The 13757-nt window shown below is 40.9% G+C and overlaps 1 protein-coding gene across 3 annotated transcripts in view; it reads left to right on the forward strand.

Annotated features, from left to right (window-relative positions):
- The window catches only part of LOC130915081 (protein PTHB1-like), a 244301-nt gene that overhangs the window by 136593 nt on the left and 93951 nt on the right, over positions 1-13757 (forward strand). For all 3 annotated transcript variants that reach the window (XR_009063053.1, XM_057834800.1, XM_057834801.1), the window contains one exon: positions 901-1150. Coding sequence is in view for 2 of the 3 variants with exons in the window: in XM_057834800.1 (XP_057690783.1) it covers positions 901-1150 (250 nt within the window). In the remaining variant the exon portion in view is untranslated. The remainder of the gene's footprint in view (positions 1-900; positions 1151-13757) is intronic.

The raw sequence follows: 13757 nt of genomic DNA on the forward strand, positions 1-13757 counted from the left end.
AGAACAATTGTGGCTTATTTGAGCCCCCAAGTCTTTAAGTCCGAGGTTGTCTAATATAAGAATCACATTACAACCAAGTATATTAAAAAGCATTCATTGATTGTGTTAGACACTCACCCCAATTTATACTGGGATGAGCCAATGACTATACATACGTTAATTTCCAGAAAATTCTCCGCTGTATGGACTTGACGGTAACCTCAAAAGATGTTGAGCGGCATTCCACCGCGACTCTTCAACTCTTGCCGTCTGTCTGGAGCCAAAGTTTGGATAGCCGCGAGGCATTAAACATTTTTATTAGCAAGCAGCCAGGATTCTGTCCATTGCACAGGACATTTTTGTGTCATATGTTTCATTATTTAAGTGAAGAGCTAATGCGATTTCAATACATCGTGCCACAAATTAATGTTAAAGACTGCAGCGGTCTCAAACGTCTGAATTTGAAGCATCATCTTCACGTCTGTCATCATGTTCTCTTCTTAACTCTTGTTCTTCTGTCAACTCCCATCTTCCCTCTCTGTTGGCGTAATTAAGGACTTGATGACCTGTCATTAGGACTCATTAGGGGCCTAACAGCATGGGGTGGGCGGGGCTAGAAGGGACACAGCTGTAACTCTTTCGGTGTTGTTGACGTTGTTGGACGGGTCTTTTTTTATAGTGGACATTAACATAGGGGACATTTTGTGTTAAGTTAGCCCTCGGCCTAGCTTTGCTAGCATAGCAGCTAACATAGGATCATAATACTTGCTAATATGTGTTTTAATGACCAAAATATTCACTAGGCTTATAAACTGTCAAAGGTCAATGAGTTTATCCCCAATAGACTACTAGTGATAAACTCATTTAAAGGATGATGGGACGCCACGTGAAGGATAATTTTGCGGTGTGTCTCCCCCTAAGGGCTGGGAGGAGTGCTGCGACGCGGCGGTGTCCCACCTTCTGCGGACGTGCTTGTCTCGCAGTCCCAAGGAGCAGGCCACCACGCTGGCTCAGGCCGGCGGGGCCGTGCTAACTCTGCCCCAGGATACGACGCGCCTCAAGAAGCACATCACGCTGCTGTGCGAGCGACTGGCCAAAGGGGGACGCCTCACGCTGGCCTCAGAGGCCAACGTGCAGGTCCCTGCGCAGGTTCAAAACTTGGCTGCCCCTGGTAAGTGTTGGGGAAGGGGAGGCGGGATCTCCTTTACTTACATGCCCTTTTGTGCCTTTGCCCTTCTTCTGCTTTTATGCGCTATTATTCCTTTTACTTCACTTTTACAGGCACCCTCTTTCAATTTCTTCCCTCCATCCTTTTTTATCTCTCTCACTTTTCCTTCCTTCCTTCCTTCCTTCCTTCCTTCCTTCCTTCCTTCCTTCCTTCCTTCCTTCCTTCCTTCCTTCCTTCCTTCCTCCCACACTTCCTCCCCTCCACACTTCCTTCTGTCCATCTTTTTCCCTTATCTTTCTCTGTTTTGCTCATTCCCTTTCCTCCCTACCTCCATTCCTTCATTCCACCCTTCCTTCCACTATTCTATCCCCCTTCCTTCCTTTCACCCTCCCTTCCTTCCTTCCTTCCTTCCTTCCTTCCTTCCTTCCTTCCTTCCTTCCTTCCTTCCTACCAACATCCCAAGCTTACCTCCACCCTTCCTTCTTTCTTTTTTCCTTTTTCTTTCTAATCTTTTTTCCTTCTAATTCTTTTTCTTTCCCTTTTCTCTTTCTTGCTCCTTTGCTTCTGTCCCTCTCTCCCAACCTCCTTCCTTGCTTCCTTCCTTCCTTCCTTGCTTCCTTCCTTCCTTCCTTCCTTCCTTCCTTCCTTCCTTCCTTCCTTCCTTCCTTCCTTCCTTCCTTCCTTCCTTCCTTCCTTCCTTCCTTCCTTCCTTCCTTCCTTCCTTCCTTCCGTCCGTCCGTCCGTCCATCCCACACGTCCGTCCGTCCGTCCCACACGTCCTTCCACACTTCCTTCATTCCACCCACCCTTCCTTCCTCTTTTTCCTTTTTATTTGTTCTGTTTTCCACTTTCTCATTCCCTTTCCCTTCCTTCATTCCTTCCATGCTTCCTTCCTTTCTTCCACACTTCCTTCCTTCCTTCCACCCTTACTTTCTAAGACCCTTCCTTTCTTCCTTCCACCTTTCCTTTCTTCCATCTTTCCTTTCTTCCACCCTTCCTTGCTTCCTTCCTTTCTTCCTTCCATGCTTCCTTCCTTCCACCCTCCCTTCCTTCCATGCTTCTTTCCTTCCAGCCTTCCTTCCACACTTCCTTCATTTCTTGCACCCATCCACACTTCCTTTCTTCCTTCTACCTTTCCTTCTTTCTACCCTTCCTTCGTTCCTTCCACCCTTCCTTTATTGCTTCCTTCCGTCCTTGCTTCCCTCCGTCTTTGCTTCCTTCCGTCCCTGCTTCCTTCCACCCTTCCTTACTTCCACACTTCCTTCCCTACTTCCACACTTCCTTCCTTCCACACTTCCTTCCTTCCACACTTCCTTCCACCCTTCCTTCTTTCCAACCTTCCTTCATTCCTTCCACCCATCCTTTCTTCCTTCCATGCTTGCACCCATCCACCCTTCCTTTCTTGCTTCCTTCTTTCCACACTTCCTTCATTCACCCTTCCCTGCTTCCATCATTCCTACCACACTTCCTACCTTTCTTCCACCTTTCCTTCCACCCCTCTACATTTGCCCCCTCCGGGTCAGTATTAAATTGACGTCTATCGCCGACGATGGCACTGAAACCAGCGCATTCACACCCAGAGATTAATAGCAGTGCAATAGCGATGGCCGACAATGAGTTCATTTTGTGTCACTTTCTGTTGATTTTGCATGTAAAAGTTGTTTCCTGTTGATTTTGAGACAACCTGAAGTGCCCCTGAATGTACTCACTGGCCACCATTGACGACTCTGAATGGACCGGACGTCTGTCGTTGTCAATGGCAACCACTGAATTTGAGACCTCCCCTACCATGTAAATGTGGTAACATGTGCATATGATGACATCAACAATATTGAATATTTCCTGGAAGAGGCGGCGACTGCTAATTATTGATCGGCCAGTTATTTTTAGAAATGCGCGGAGCTCCACTCTTCAATTTGTATACGCCACGGAGACACTACAAAGACAGCTGCGCACACACAAATACATATATAAGCCATATGTGGACACACACAACCTATATGTACTCTGTCTACGCACACGCAAACCAACATATGAAGACATGTACTCGGAAACACTCTTACACTGAATATTCTACCGTAGATATAACCACAAACGTACACGTAACAGATGAAGAAAATGCACACAGCAGATATCATATATGAGCATGCACACTCTAACACACATGTACTGAAAGCACATCCTCTCTCTCTAACCCCCCTCTCTTTAAGTCTAAAATAGACGGCGGCTTCAAACCACAGCTACCGACGCAGCACTGTGAAAACACACACATGCTCATGTGTTACTGTTTTTTTAAAAATATTAACTCATTGGCTGCCATTGACGGCGCCAGACGTCCAATCCATTTGAAGTAAAATGGATTGGATGTCTACGAGTAATGAACTCATTTCAATGCACATCAGAAAGACGATTGGACGCAACATGATTTTTTTTTTATATTAACTCATAGTCTGCATGGGTTGTCCAATTTTGTTGAGGTGGGAGGGTTGACATAAATTGAATGAATATAACCTCAGTTAGATTCACAGCAGAAGGATGATTGGACGCCACACTTTTTTCTTTTTTTAATTAACTCATTGGCTGCCACTGACAGCGCTCGACGTCCAATCCATTTGAAGTCAAATACATTTTTTTTTAATATTAAAAACATGTATAAAATATTTTATACATAAAATATAAATGAGAAAAGAATATTATATAGAATATATTTCATATATACTGTACGTATAAAATATTAAAATTACAAATGAAATAAAAATAAAAATTAATAATAGAATTCAAAAAATGAAAAGAATTTCATTAATACATTTTTCCTTTTTTTTTAAAAAAAAAATATTTTCCCCCAAAATATATATTTTTTTATTTTTTTTTACCGAGCTCCTAAAGGGACCTTGGCAGAAATAAAATACATTTAAACAATCTGGTGCGCACCAGATACTATACGGTGCACACTTAGTATCTGGTTAATTCATTCACTGCCAGTGACAGCGCTCGACGTCCAATCCATTTGAAGTCAAATACAATTTTTTTAATATCAAAAACATGTATAAAATATTTTAGGTATAAAATATAAAAAATGACAGTATAACATGGAATAATATATGACATGAAAATTAATAATAAATTAAAAAAATGAAAAAACATACATTTAAACAATTGGGTGCGTACCAGATAGGATGTGGTGCGCACTAGAAACTATCTGGTGCACATTAGAAACAATCTGATGCACACCAGATAGGATATGGTGCGCACTAGAAACTTCATCTGGTGCACATTAGAAACAATCTAGTGCGCCCTAGATAGAATGTTGTGCGCATTAGAAACAATCTGGTGTGCAACACATACTATCTGGTGTGCACCAGAAACGATCTGGTGAAACATTCTGGGTTGCACCAGAAACATCTAATGAAAAGTATGTGGTGCACACCTAATTCTGGTACGCACCAGATAGTATGTGGTTTGCACTAGAAACTACCTGATGCGCACCAGAAACAATCTAGTGTGCCCCAGATAGGATGTGGTGCACATTAGAAACAATCTGGTGCGCACCAGATAGGATGTGGTGCGCACTAGAAACAATCTGGTGCACACCAGATAGGATGTGGTGCACATTAGAAACAATCTGGTGTGCACCAGAAACAATCTGATGCGCACCAGAAACAATATAGTACGCACCAGATAGGATGTGCTGGTGCGCACTAGAAACTTCATCCGGTGCACATTAGAAACCCAGATAGTATGTGGTGCGCATTAGAAACAATCTGGTGCGCACCAGAAAACCAACCGGAGAAACCATCTGGTGTGCACCAGAAACATCTAATGAAAAGTGGTACGCACCAGAAACAATTAGGTGCGCACCAGATAGTATGTGGTCCGCACTAGAAACTACCTGATGCGCACCAGAAACAGTCTAGTGCACCCCAGATAGGATGTGGTGCACATTAAAAACAATCTGGTGCGCACCGCATACTATCTGGTGCGCACTAGAAACCATCTGGTGAAAGCCTCCGGTGCGCACCAGACTACTGCGCACGACATAGTATGTGGTGTGCACTAGAAACAATCTAATGCGCACCATAAACAATCTAGTGCCCACCAGATAGGATGTGGTGTGCACTACAAACTATCTGGTGTGCACTACAAACTATCTGGTGCCCACCAGAAACCATCTGGTGCGCCCCAGACTGGTGTGGTGCGGACTAGAAACAATCTGGTGGGCACCAGATAGTTTCTAGTGCACACCAAATTGTTTAAATGTATTTTATTTCTGTGGATGTCCATTTAGGGGCTCAGCAATATTTTATTCGTTATTTAGATTTAAAAAATTTTTTAAATAATTTTCTGTATTGTCCTGTATTTATTATTCTTATTCTTATTTTTAAACCTATTTAGGATTCTCCCTTTTTTTCTATTTAGTTTCTACATGTTGTTCATCACTATTATTATTTTCATGTACTTATGTATCCTCCAAAGCAATTTGATGTTCAGTAAATTCAGGCAACAAGGGGTTAAAATTAGATATCGACCGATATGGGTTTTTCAGGATCAATACCGATGATTAGTAGTTAGAAGGGCTGATTTTTGGAGCCGATATTTGCAGTAAAAGTGTAAAAAAATTGAATAATGCAAACACTGAACTTTATTGAAATGCCTAAAGCACGTTTATTGAATTAAACAAATAGAAAATAATAGCTCCATTCGTGCCTGAGGCGCACTACAAGTGTAACTCCATTTACAATTACCATTTAGCCAATCAGAGGACGGGGTGAATACTAGTGCAGGAGATAGAAGCGTGGCTGCATCTGAGCCAGTTTTAAATGGATATTTTTCATATCAGCCGACCGGCTTTTGAACAAGGCAGACGACGATATCCGTCAAACATCCAAATATCAGCGCCGATAATCGTGCTGGCCGATAATCAGTCTATCTCTAGTTAAAATGCTACTTCTTTGGGGAAAAATACTCCAATTTGCTTGTATTTCAAACGTACTCGTCTATAAATAGTATTACGAGTGTCTCGTAGTTCACTGTGTGTTGTGGTTGTCCAATAAACAAATGTAAAACTAGCGCCGAGAGCTCATAAACGTGCAAACGAGCGCTCGATACCTTGCAGGATAAAAAAAAAGAAGAAGAAAAAAAAGCATTTTACATCTAATTTGAATGTTATGTGTGCCGGAATGCTAAACCACCCGAAAGCTATCATTTACACTCAATTACACAGAGAAACACCCACGCCGAGTGGGAATTTTTACGCACTACGCTAGCATACATTTGTGCGCGTTTAGGTGGAAACCTTGCCGTAAACACAGTGTGTGTACTTTCTATTTGGCAGAAAAAGCAGCATGTGGGACGGCAAATAAAGCGCTGTTTACGGCATCTGTCCAATGTATTTAAACTGGGAGGCCTGGGCGTGAATACTTATGTTTACGTGGCGTAACTCACAAGCAGTTTCGTTTAATGGAAGAAAGCTAGTCAGAGAGGAAGGAAAGATGGTTGGGAGGGAAGGAAGAGGAAAGAGTGAAAAAGAGAGAGACGGGTCAGAATGAGCTAGAGGAGGAAGGAAGTATATAGGGAGGAAACTGAGAGAAAGGGGGGACAAGGGAATGAATGAAAGAATGAACAAAGAAAATAAGGCAAGGCAATTTGTAGGGCACAATTCAATACTGGGTAATTCCAAGTATTTGTATAAATGAAGGAAAATAGAGTGAAAGATGGAAGATGTGAAGGGAGAAGGAAGGGAAGTATGGAAGAAAAGAGGGAGGATGGAAGGGAGGAAGAGAGGGAAAGGAAAGAGGGAGGGAGAAAGAAAAGAAGGCACCTAGGCAGGAAGGTACTGCTAAAGGAAGTGAAAGAGAGAGAAAAGAGAAAAGGGAGAATGAAAGAAAAAGGAAAGGAGGGAGCGAGAGAGAAAAGAGAACAAGAGGAGAAAGAGAAAAGAAACAGAAAAAGGAAAGAGAAAACAGACTGTTAGGGACATAAAAGAAAAGAAAAGGGAAAGAAAAAAGTAGGAAGGGAAGAAGGGAGAGAAAGAGAAAGGAGAGAAAACAAGAGGAAGGAAGGAAGGGAGGGAGGGAGGGAGGAAGGAAGGGAGAGGAAAGGGAAGGAAGGAACGGAAGAAGGCAGAGAGAGACAAGAAGAAAGAGATAAAAGAAAAGGAAGGAGCTTAAGAAAGAAGTGGAGAGTGAGAGAGACAAGAAGATGGAAAAGAAAAGAAAGGAACTGAGAAAGAAAGGAAGGGAAGAAGGGAGAGAGAAAAGGAAGGGAGGAACTGAGAAAGGAAGGAAGGGAAGAAGGGAGAGAGAAGGGAAAGAAGGAAGGAAGGAAGGAAGGGAGACAGAAAAGAAAAGGGAGGGAAGGAACTGAGAAAGGAAGGAAGGGAAGAAGGGAGAGAAGGGATGGAAGGGATTGAGAGAGGAAGGGAGAAAGAGACGAGAAGAGAGAACGAAAAGAAAAGGAAGGAAGGAACTGAGAATGGAATGGAAGAAGGGAGAGAGTGAGAGACAAGAGAAAAAGAAAGGAAGGAAAGCAAAAAAGACTGGAGGGAGGGATGATTATAGGAGAGAGAAAGCAAGAAAAAGAAAAGGAAAGAAAGAAAACAAAAGGAGGATTGATTGAACTGCGAAAGGAAGGACGAGAGACAAGAGGGAAAAGAAAAGGACGAACTGAGAAAGGGAAGAAGGGAGACAGAGAAAAGAGAAGGAAGAAAGGAACTGAAAAGGGAAGGGACGAAGGGAGAGTGACAGAGACAAGAGAAGAGAAAAGGAGAGAAATGAAAATTTAGGAACTTAGAAATGAAGGAAGGAACTTAGTAAGGAAGGAATGGAAGAAGGGAGAGATACAGAGAGGGGACAAGAAGAGACTAAAGAAAAGGAAGGAAGGAAGAAAATGAGAAGGAAGTAAGGGAAGAAAGGAGAATGACGGAAGGAAGGAACTGAGGAAGGAAGGGAGCAAGAGAGAAAGAAATACAAGATACGCAAGGAAGGACTTGATAAAGGAAGGAAGGGAGCGAGAGACAAAAGAAGAGTTAAAGACTTAAAAGAAAAGGAAGGAAGGGACCTGAGAAAGGAAAGGAAGAAGGGCGAGAAAGTGAAGGTGACAAGAGAAGAAAAGAGAAAGAAATGGAAAAAGACCAGAGGGAGGGATGAAGATAGAAGAGACAGAGAAAGCAATGGAAGAGAAAAGAGCAAAAAAGAAGGGAGGGAGACTGGATGGAACTGAGAAAGGAAGAAAGGGAAGAAGGGAGGGAGGCAAGAGAAGGAAGGAAGGAACTTGGAAGGGAAGAGAAGAAGGAAGAGCGCGAGTGAGACAAGAGAAATGGCAAAGAAAAGGTAGAAACTGAGGAAGGAAGGAAGCATGGAAGGGAGCGAGAGAAAGAATTGAAAAGGACGGAAGGAAATGAGAAAGGAAGGGTGGAAGGAAGGAAGGAAGGACGGAAGTGAGGAAAGAGAATGGAAGGAAGGAACTTAGGAAGGAAGCGTGAGAGACACAAGAGAAGAGAAGCGAAAATAGTAGGAAGGAAGAATGGCAGGCAATGGGTTAAAAGATTTTGCCACCTCCTGTAACTGTAATTTATTTGCTTGAAAAAAGTTTGTCTTCCTCTCGTGCGTATTTGTGTGTTTTGCGTCTAAACACGGAGGCCGTAAATAGCGGCCAGGCCGCAGGCAAATTGGCGCCGTCGGCACGGCCGTGTCACCCTGCCGTCCAGGCCGCCGCAGCCTCCCGGAATAAAGCAGGAATGTGCTGATGAGGAGCAAAACGCACTCTGCCGGTATTTCGGGACGCGCGCCGCAAAAGTGTCGCAGCCAAAGCGGACGACCTTAACGTTCTTCCAGCTGTTGTTGACGCGCCCCGATCTGCATTATTTTTACTCCGCGCATTTCTCCAGCCAAACGGAGCGGAACCCGCGTTGTCTGTCTTTTTTTTGCCGGCGGAAGTGCAAAAAAAAAGTCCCGACGCAAACATTCCCGGAGTGATGTTCGTCAGGTTTGAGGAGCAGACGGGAAAATAAATACGACGAAAACCGCCGGCGGGAATAATATTGATTCGCATGCTGCATGTACACCAAAACGCAGGCAATAGTCATGAATGATTTATGTGTATTTTTCTCAAAAAATTCGAATTCTCCGACTAACAAATGATGGGCGGGTTTGAATCGGAAATCACAGTGTATGCTTTTTTAGGGCTGTCAAAATTATCTCGCGTTAACGGGCAGTAATTAATTTTTTTAAATCAATCACGTTAAAATATTTGACGCAATTAACGCACATGCCCCGCTCAAACAGATTAAAATGTACAGTACAGTGTAATGTCCGCTTGTTACTTGTTTTTTGGTGTTTGGCGCCCTCTGCTGCCACTTGGGTCCAACTGATTTTATGGGTTATTACCATGAGTGAGCATGGTGTAATTATTGACATCAACAATGGCGAGCTACTAGTTTATTTTATGATTGAAAATTTTGCAAATTTTAACAAAACGAAAACATTAAGAGGGGTTTTAATATAAAATTTCTATAACTTGTATTAACATTTATCTTTTAAGCCAATCATTTTGACAGCCCTAAAATAAATTGTTAAAAAATTATACACTGTGATTTCTGGATTTTTTTTTTTTTAAAAGATTGTCTCTCACAGTGGACAAGCACCTAACATGAAAATTTCAAACCTGCCCATCATTTCTAAGTCGGAGAAATCGCATGGTGTTCAAATACTTATTTTCCTCACTGGATAGTAATAATGTCTAAGTGTATATAAAATAATGAATAAAAGAATATTTTCAAAAATATTTTAAATTTATTTTTATTAATGATAGGTTGATTTAAAAAATCCCCCAAAAGTTTGAAAATGTTACAAATCAATAAAAATATTTACTATTAATGATTGTATATTTTTTTATTAATTATTTAAAAAATGTAAAAAAAAAAAATATATATATATAATTACCGTAATTTTCACACTATAAGGCGCACCTGACTATAAGCCGCCACCCACCAAATTTGACATGAAAACGACATTTGTTCATCGATAAGCCGCAGCTGTCCTGACTGTATTATGGGATATTTACACCAAAAGATATCAAATGGTAACACTCTATTTGACAGTGGCATCATAAGACCGTAATAAAACTAAATGAACCAGAATGAAGCTTTGAACCAAATGGCTCCAAAACCTCATTGCTTCAAGAAGCTTCATTTGGCCATCACTGTTCTCTTGGGGAGACCGTCAACCTCTGCTGCCACCTGCTGTCAACACTGTTGTCATCCAACATGCCTCCTTGCATGCATTGCAGCGCTACAGATGTAAATAACAAATCAAAATTCATGTTCTGTGCTAATTGTTTCTTCAGTTACTGTTCTAGTTGTTTCATCAATTGCTGGTTATGGAATTTGGTAACACTTTATTTGAAGGTGGCACCATCAGACTGTCATAAGACCATCATAATTATGACATGACGCTGCCATGAGCATTAATTAATGTTTATGACAGATTTAATTTTGTGTAATCCGGCAAATTATCTCCCTTTTGAATGGATGTAAAAGATCCGAGCTGGACATAAATGGACTTAGTGACATAATTTGCCGGATGACACTTAATGACATCTGTCATAGGCATTCTTTAATGGACATGATAATGTCATCTCATAATCATGACTGTCTTATGGCAGTCTTATTACACCACTGTCAAGTAAAGTGTTACCTATTAACCCAAATAAATCAACAAATAAGCCGCACTGGACTGTAAGACGCAGGATTCAAAATGAGGGGGAAAAAGCGGCTTATAGTCCGGAAATTGCGGTAGTTAAAAAATGATATAAATGAAAAAGTAAAATATTGATTGAATAATTTATTTTAATTATGAATTATTTAAATGTTTTATTAAAAAATAAATTATTGATATTTTTTTTTTAAATATGATAAGAACATTCATTAAGTTGAAGAATTTCATTAGATTTTTAGGGCAGCCGTGGCGCAGTTGGTAGTCTGAGTTGTCCTTAGAAGGAAGGGTCAGTGGTTCGATTCCCGGCTACAACTGCTCCCTGTCGGAGTGCCCTTTGGCAAGGCACTGAACCCCGATTTACCTCCAATGGGTTGACAGCGCCTTGCATGGCAGCAGCCCCATTGGTGTGTGTGAGCGGGTAAATTTGTGCTCATGTAAAGCGTATTGGGCATAGTAACCATGCAGATAAATGCGCTATATAAGAACTGTCCATTTACCATTTTAGATGAACTTTGCCTTGCAAAACTCCCATCAAATATTGAATAGCATTGCCTGCTATTGATAACAATGGAAGTACATTTGCCTCTGATGGGGGGCCAACTCTACACAGGTCAATTTCAATTCATAGCAGTAGGATGATTGGACGCCACATCATCGTCAATGGCACTGAGAGAGTTAAAAAAAAAAAACAACAACAGGCAGATAGCATTTCAAACAACTGCTTGTACACCACATGCTGCGCTCTCACCAAAACCGAACAAGAGTGGCTTTAGAAAGGCAGGCCTAAATATTAGAGAGGGTTTAGGCTAAGCTTCACGCACACGCAGACGACGGGGGGAGACGGAGACACACGCGCATTCTCAGACTACTTAAGGTCGACATGATAGCAGACGGGACACAAAGGCAACATGTGTGCCGGCTGGGGATGGTAAAGGAAAGCGGCGCGAAGCTGGGAGCGAGTGAGGAAATGAAGACTGATGAGGAGAAAAACTCATGTTTGTCAATGCTGCTTCTGTGATCCATTGTAACATTTTTTTATGAACATAAAGACTCAAAATTCGTTTCCCTGCAGTTGCAATAACTGCACTTAAAAAAGGAGGTTCTTGACATAGCTGTGCAATAATGAGTTTTGAAACACTGCAGATGTAAGGTGAATGCTTTGTGTGTATGTTGTAGTTTTATTCTTATTTTAGGGCTGTCAAACTATTAAAATTTTTAATCAAGTTAATTACAGCTTAAAAATGAATTAATCGTAATTAATCGCAATTCAAACCATCTATAAAATATGCCATATTTTTCTGTAAATTATTGTTGGAATGGAAAGATAAGACACAAGATCGACATATACATTCAACTAGGGCTGCAGCTATCGAATATTTTAGTAATCGAGTAATCGACTGAAAATTCTATCGATTAATCGAGTAATCGGATAAAACAAATATATTTTTAGGTGAAGAGCAATTATAAATATACATGAGAAAACAAGACATTTCATCTACTCTTGAACCATTTTCAGTCAATCAATGTCTTTATTTTCGATGTATATTGTTGAAAACCGCCAACAATTGCATCTCAGATGTAACTAGAATTTAAAAAAAAAGACAAATTCACTGCTTTCACTCAAAAAACCTTTAGATCTTATTAAAAAATATATATATTTATACCTAAAAATGCCATTACGCTTGATAACACACATCACTTAAAAGTTGGGATTTTTTCCCACCTGTTTCAATTGAATTTCTATTTGTGTCAAGCCATTTTTAAGTTCTAGTTAAGTTTTACGCTACTCTAAACTGTAAGTCCTGATAGGATTTTGTGTTTTTGCAGTGTTCAAGATAAATGTATGATACAGGCTGTATTGGAGCACATTAGGGACCAGTGCTACTTGGTGTTTTATCCAGCAATGACTACTAAGCTAAAATTGATAGTTAGCATTATTGAGTTTTTATTTTACACCCGTATCACGCCACAAAGCTATGTTATGTTAAAGCCTGTATGTAAGACACGTTAGCCACGCATCGAAAGTGGTCATAATTAATAGAAACCTAGCCCTCCGCAGGGCTAACGTTACGTGAGCTAGTGACTCAGACAGTAACGTTAATCTTATTTATTAGCGCTTAGCGCTCTTTATTAGCGCTTAGCGCTCTACTGCTTTAAGATGGCCGCTGTTTATTAACGCTGCCCAGACGCGGCCGAGTCTATCACAATGCATCTAGTTCAACATACATGTGATCTCTATGAGACTCCTCAGATGCTACCTGCTACCAACTTAACATCATGCGGGCTAGCGGGCTAGTTTTTAGCAACGTCGGCGTAGTTTGGAGCGGCTGTCGGCTGCGGAAATGTTTTTTATATTTTTTTATTGCTTCTTCCTCTACGCACGTGACGTCAGCGCGTTGTCCCGCATTAAAAAAAGTCCGAGCAAAACGTGATGCTTAGAGCTGTCAAAATAAATGATTACTCGAGGTGAATAAAATTACTCGGATCAGTTTTTAAACTCGAGTTACTCGAGTTGCTCGAGTATTCGTTTCAGCTCTACATTCAACATACGGTACATAAGTATTTGCATTTATATAACAATAAATCAACAAGATGGCGTAACATTATTAACATTCTGTTAAAGCGATCCATGGATAGAAAGACTTGTAGTTCTTAAAAGATAAATGTTAGGACAAGTTATAGAAATTTTATATTCAAACTAGGGCTGTCAAAATTATCGCGTTAACGGGCGGTAATTAATTTTTTAAATTAATCACGTTAAAATATTTGACTCAACGCACATGCTCCACTCAAACCAATTAAAATGACAGCAGTGCTTGTTACTTGTTTTTTGTTGTTTGGCGCCCTCTGCTGGCGCTTGGGTCCAAATGATTTTATGGGTTTGGGGAGTGATCACG

The sequence above is a fragment of the Corythoichthys intestinalis genome, chromosome 4 (genome assembly GCF_030265065.1).
Source record: "Corythoichthys intestinalis isolate RoL2023-P3 chromosome 4, ASM3026506v1, whole genome shotgun sequence".
Classification (NCBI taxonomy): Eukaryota; Metazoa; Chordata; class Actinopteri; order Syngnathiformes; family Syngnathidae; genus Corythoichthys; species Corythoichthys intestinalis.